Here is a 5868-nt window from a genome sequence, read left to right on the forward strand (position 1 = left end):
ATTTACCATTTGAAAAACAATGACTATGGTATCCAATGATTTATGGTAGCTTGCTATTAAAGCACTGATAAATAGATAAATGACTACCAAACTTCATTGCTTCTTACATAGTAAATACCTCTGAATGCCAACTTTTACCACAGAGCTGTTATTAGTGATGTCGACAGTTCATGCACCCACTTGAAAACTGACTTGGTTTTTAATAAATTTTTCAGCCTCATGGGCAAAACACTTGCATTCTAGTAAAAATAGAAAGTCTGAAATTAATATCAGATCTAGCAACTCCTTCCTCAATTTATACCACTTACTTGATATGTAATACAAGTTGAGCAATGCCTTTTCTTTGTATTTAACAATTAAATGGCATACTACCATATGCTGTGGACTTTTGTTTGCATATTTCATTACTTTCACTGCACTCTTTAATGCATAAATCTATTTGGAAACATTCAAAACTACACGTCAGTTTCCACGGAATTTGAATTTACACAGTTTTTCTTCTCTGACTCACTACTATTCCCTGTGTCCTGACTTTTTTTCTCCTTTACACAAAGAGATTCTTTAACTCCTTCTTCCATCTCCAAATATTCTGATTTATCCTCTGTGGATGAAGATGATGAGCTTCTAAATTTCTTCAGTAAATTTGTTGGGAGGTAAGGGCAACTGACTGCATTTTGCATCAGCTGCGTTTGTTCTTCGTTCTCGGTCTCTCTGTGGTAGAAATAGTTAAAATTGGAGACAATCACTGGCACTGGTAAAGCAATGGTTAACACTCCCGCAATGGCACACAGGGACCCAACTATTTTCCCACCCACAGTTATGGGTTTCATGTCCCCATAACCAACTGTAGTCATCGTCACTACAGCCCACCAAAAGGCATCTGGGATGCTTTGAAAATGGGTGGCAGGCTCATCAGCTTCTGCAAAGTAAACAGCACTGGAAAACAAAATTACTCCGATAAAAAGAAAAAAGATGAGGAGGCCAAGTTCCCTCATGCTGGCCCTGAGTGTGTGACCCAGGATCTGCAAACCCTTGGAGTGCCTGGAGAGCTTGAAGATGCGAAACACCCTGACCAGACGGATGATTCTCAGGATGGCAAAAGACATGGCCTGTTGACCATTACTGCCCTGCTCCTGTGCCAAGTCAGTGCCCAGAGTAATGAAGTAAGGCAAGATGGAGACAATGTCTATGATGTTCATGATGTTCTTGAAGAAGTGTGCTTTGCTTGGACATGCAAAGCAGCGTACTGTAAACTCAAAGGAGAACCAAATGATGCATACTGTCTCTACAATGAAAAAAGGATCATTGAAGATGGTGTGCTCCCCAGTGTCCAGGTGAAGTGACTCATTGGAAAGTCCCTTCCCTAAGCTCAGGGACATGACAAATTCTTTGTCATCTCTGAACTCTGGCAAAGTCTCCAGACAAAAGATGACGATGGAGATCAAGATGACCAAGACAGAGACAATGGCGATGCCTCTGGCTGGACTGGAGCTCTCCGGGTACTCAAACAGCAGCCAAACCTGCCTCTTAAACTCATTCTCCGGCAAAGCTTTGTCCTCTTCCTCTTTGACAAACCCTTCATCCTCCCTAAACTTGAGCATGGCCTCCTCCCCGAGTTGGTAGAATTTCACCTCCTCAGAGAAGATGTCAAAGGGTACATTGACTGGCCTCTTCAGCCGACCACCACTCTGGTAGTAGTACAGGATGGCATCAAAGCTGGGCCGGTTTCTATCAAAGAAGTATTCATTCCTGAGAGGGTCAAAGTATCTCCCTCGCTTCGCTGGATCACCCAACAGCGTCTCCGGGAACTGAGCTAATGTCTTCAGCTGGGTCTCAAACCGCAGTCCTGATACGTTGATTACCACACGCTCGCAACACTCATACTCACTGTAGCGAACAGAGCTGTAACCCCCAGGGCCTCCACCATCATCAGGTGGCTGGTCTGAGTACGAAAACTCATCCTCCCCATAGTCCTCACTGTAGTAGAGCTTTCCTTCTTCCTCATTGTCTTCATCCTCATCTTCATCCTCCTCTTCCTCCTCACTCAAGTCTTTCAGCATTCTCTCTTCAGAACCACTGAGAGGTAGCAGCTCAGAACAGGGGAAGGAGGCCCCACACTCTCTACTTCCTAAGCTCCTCTTCTTCCCTCTCTTCCGCCTCTTCCCGCTCGGGCGGTGGGGCACACCACTGTGCGACGCATTCCCACCGTGAGAGGATGCGCCCCGGCTTTGCTCCTGATGGTAGTGGTGATACGGTCCACCTCCACCTGCTGCCCCACCTTCCACCGCTGCTGTTGCTGCTGCTACAGCCGCTGCTGCTGCGGCTCTTGACTGTGCCAGCCGCTCTCTCTCTCGGGCCCGAGCTTGGGCCGCATACCCATAGGGCATGTGGCTGTTGCACCCAGAGCTATCTGCACTCACCATTGCAACCTCCATTTTGCAACTGCTTTAGGGGTTTCGTTAACCGCTTAATACAAGAAAAAAAAAAAAAAAGGTTCAATTTACAATGTAACCTTAACTTTCACTATAAAGTTCAAAGCCATTTGCATTTGGAGGATAGTCTCTTGGACAAAGAGCAGAGCAACATAGTTGTAATGCTGAATCTATGTGCTGGAAAACCACAGATCTGCATTTCCTTATGTCCAGAATGTTTGACATAAACTATTGTTTTGTTAATAAGAAAAGATGAAATGGAACCAGGGAGCAGCTGAGGCCTTGCTCTTTCATCCACCAAGCCCCTTTATTTTCATTTATCTCCTGTGGCTATCGCAGATCTGATCAGAATCCTGACTTCTTTGCAGGCTACAAAGACTGCAATCATGAGGAAAAAAAATATGTGCTTCAAAGGGTACCTGCTCTCCACAGATGGCTTTAGTTCATCATTGCAACCCAATGCAAATAGTCTCTTTCCTCATGCTTTTCTTCTGGTAGTGCTTTGGCCTAACAATCTTATTGTTTAATATCTTTACTTGGGGAGTTGAAGTTAATTCCAGCCATCATTTTATTTACACAGTGAGAAGGTCTTTGCAAATCCTTTCTTCAGCCTGTCAACAATGTCTCCAACCTGGGAGCAGCACCCAGGGCGTCAGCAGCGGAGGTAAGAAGAGGAGGAGGAGGAGAAGGAGGAGGAGGAGATGAAGACTGAGACACTGGCTCTGAGGTCCCCATAGGACATAAGGGAGTGGATGGGTCACCCTTTGGTTATGGTCATGCAGAAGAAGCACTTAACCTGAGGCACATGCATAAACACACAAAAATAAACAAAACAAAAAGGGAAAAGATTGGATTGTTTTCCTAAAAGGTCACACTGATCAAATGAAACTGTGTCATCTATTACCACCGTATTCAAATCTTCCCCTACCCACACTATTCACACTTCTACATTACACACACACCCACATCACATGCACAGAGATTTTGAACGACTCTGTGGGTAACGATGTGGGTGGGTATGTCACATATATAGACAGAGATACAAAATCCCCACCCATATAAGCACTTGCATCCATACACAAATACATGCATGCCCGTGAAACACCAACACACATAACTACTAATAAAAATACTGCATTACACTGTGCTTTCAGATCTTTGAGTACATTTGTAACAGATACACCTACATATACCTACATGAAATATTAAAAAAAGAAATGTCTCTACACAAAGAGCTTTTGTTCTATTTGTAGAAATATGTAAGATACAGGTATGTTACATTTTAATCCATAACAGAATTGTACCTCAATCAGAATGAACATCTCACTAAATTTCATTTGGAAACAGGCACATACAATGCTCACTCCTGTGAAAATACTGGGATATGTCACAAAAACATAATTGCAGGTGCACAGAAGCAACATCTACGTGCAAGCACACACAAAAATACACACACACACACCCTTTGAAAGAGAAACCTCATTTATAGCTACATCTACTAACACATGATAAGTGAATATCAGCCGTGAAACGATGTTATTTTTAAAATCATACCTATGTGTCATGCAGAAAAAGATCTTAAAAACGCTATTATACTTACTGTTCCTAGGCAGAGAAAGCAGCGCTGTTCTTGCTAGTGTGAGGATCTGGTGACGGCAGGACTGAGGAGAGGCTACGCCAACCGATGGACATTTGCAGGTGTGTACGGTCAGCACCACAGGTTGACGAGTTATTTCTCTCCCTTCTCTGCCGGGTGCACCAAGAGCGCCGGGAGCGAGCCGCTGAGGTAGAGTGAGCCGACGGCACTCTGCACAGCCACAGCCACCGCTGCTCGCCCAGGCAAGAAGCAAGAGTCTGGTTCCAAAAGCGGCGGGGCGGGGGTGGGGGGCAAAGAAGGCGATGTGTTTGTGTGTGTGAGACACAGAATGAATGGATAAGCGCGATCACTAGTCTTTCCAAGCCTAGCTTTCGCAGCAGATTTGTAAATCAACTCTAAATAATCCGTGTACCGAGCCTGTTTCCACTGATGGAAGGACCGGTGTCGCTTGGTGGTTTCTCCCCTAGACACATCCAGACGGCAGCGGTTCAGCCAGCACCCGCCCGCTGCATCCACTTGTTGTGTCGGATTTTCGTAACGCTTACAACAACAACAACAACAAAAAATCCACAAAAAGACAACCAAAAAAACCCACAACCAAAAAACCCAAACCACTAAAAAAAACACAAAGCAAAAATAAACCAAACAAGAGGAGAAAGCAGCTCTCTACTACACGGCATTAGTGCCTGGGTTTTTTGAAGCTGCAGCTGGCAGCGGCTGCGCGGCAGAGACGCGGAGAGCGAGCCCTGTTGCTCCGCGGAGCCGCCGCTCCCCCGCTGCCCGCTGCTGCCGCTGCCCGCGCGTTTCCCGCCTCGCCGCCGGCCCCTGGCGGCCGCCGCCCGCACTGCGCCCTTTTAAGGACGAGGCATTCCCTGCTGAGGTGGCTTCGCGAATTTCAACACCGAGTGAGAACCAAATTTCTCAGGAAAAGGGAAAAAGTTGGCCCCACCTCCACGGTGCTGCTTCACTCGCCTCAAGCCCTGCAACAGAAAACACTTTCCTCTGCTCCTGCCCAACACACACAGGCCAGCTGTGGTGAACTGGAAAATGAAACCAAATTGATTATAGTTCTGTACCTAAAGAGAAAAGCAGGTCCGGGTTCATGAATAGAGTGACATTGTGCCTAGGTACTCTGCCCTGCTGAGGCCTCATCTGGAGTACTGTGTCCAGTACTGTCTCTGTCTCCAGCTCAAGAAGGACAGGGAACTGCTGGAGAGAGTCCTGCACAGGGCTACCAAGATGATCAGGGGACTGGAGCATCTCCCTTATGAGGAAAGGCTGCAGGAACTGGGCCTGTTTAGTCTGGAGGAGACTGAGGGGGAATCTAATTAATATTTACAAATATCTAAATGATGGGTGTCAGGAGGTTGGGGCAGCACTTTTTTCTGTTGTATCTAGTGATAGGACAAAGGATAATGAGATGAAGCTGGAACACAAGAAGTTCCATTTAAACATAAGGAAAAACTATTTACTGTGAGGGTGAGGGAGCTCTGGCACAGGCTGCCCAGGGAAAGTTGTGGAGTTTCCTTCCTTGGAGGTCTTCGAAACCCACCTGGACAAGTTCCTGTGTGACCTGATCTAGGTTGACCTGCTTCTGCAGGGGAATTGGACTAGATAATCTTTAAAGCTCCCTTCCAACCCCTACAATTCTATAATTCTGTGATCTTTGCTCCACTTGCCTATTACATAAGCAAGGTATAAACTGTCTGTTTCTTCTGTGCCTAGAAAATACAAAGTGCAACAGATTCTACTCTCTGCAAGTGAGCACCATAAAAATGCAGCTTGGTTCTATTTGACATCACAGCTACAATTCCACCATCTCAATAAAACCTAAGTGTA

General features: G+C 45.7%; 1 protein-coding gene across 1 annotated transcript; it reads right to left on the reverse strand.

The window, feature by feature from the left end:
• Positions 1–455: 455 nt before the first annotated feature.
• Positions 456–2435, reverse strand: KCNA4 (potassium voltage-gated channel subfamily A member 4). Its single transcript, XM_010203267.2, has one exon. The coding sequence runs from the start codon at positions 2433–2435 to the stop codon at positions 456–458; it is 1980 nt and encodes a 659-aa protein (XP_010201569.2).
• Between the last annotated feature and the right edge of the window lie 3433 nt (positions 2436–5868).

The sequence above is a fragment of the Colius striatus genome, chromosome 7, assembly GCF_028858725.1.
Source record: "Colius striatus isolate bColStr4 chromosome 7, bColStr4.1.hap1, whole genome shotgun sequence".
In the NCBI taxonomy this organism is placed as follows: domain Eukaryota; kingdom Metazoa; phylum Chordata; class Aves; order Coliiformes; family Coliidae; genus Colius; species Colius striatus.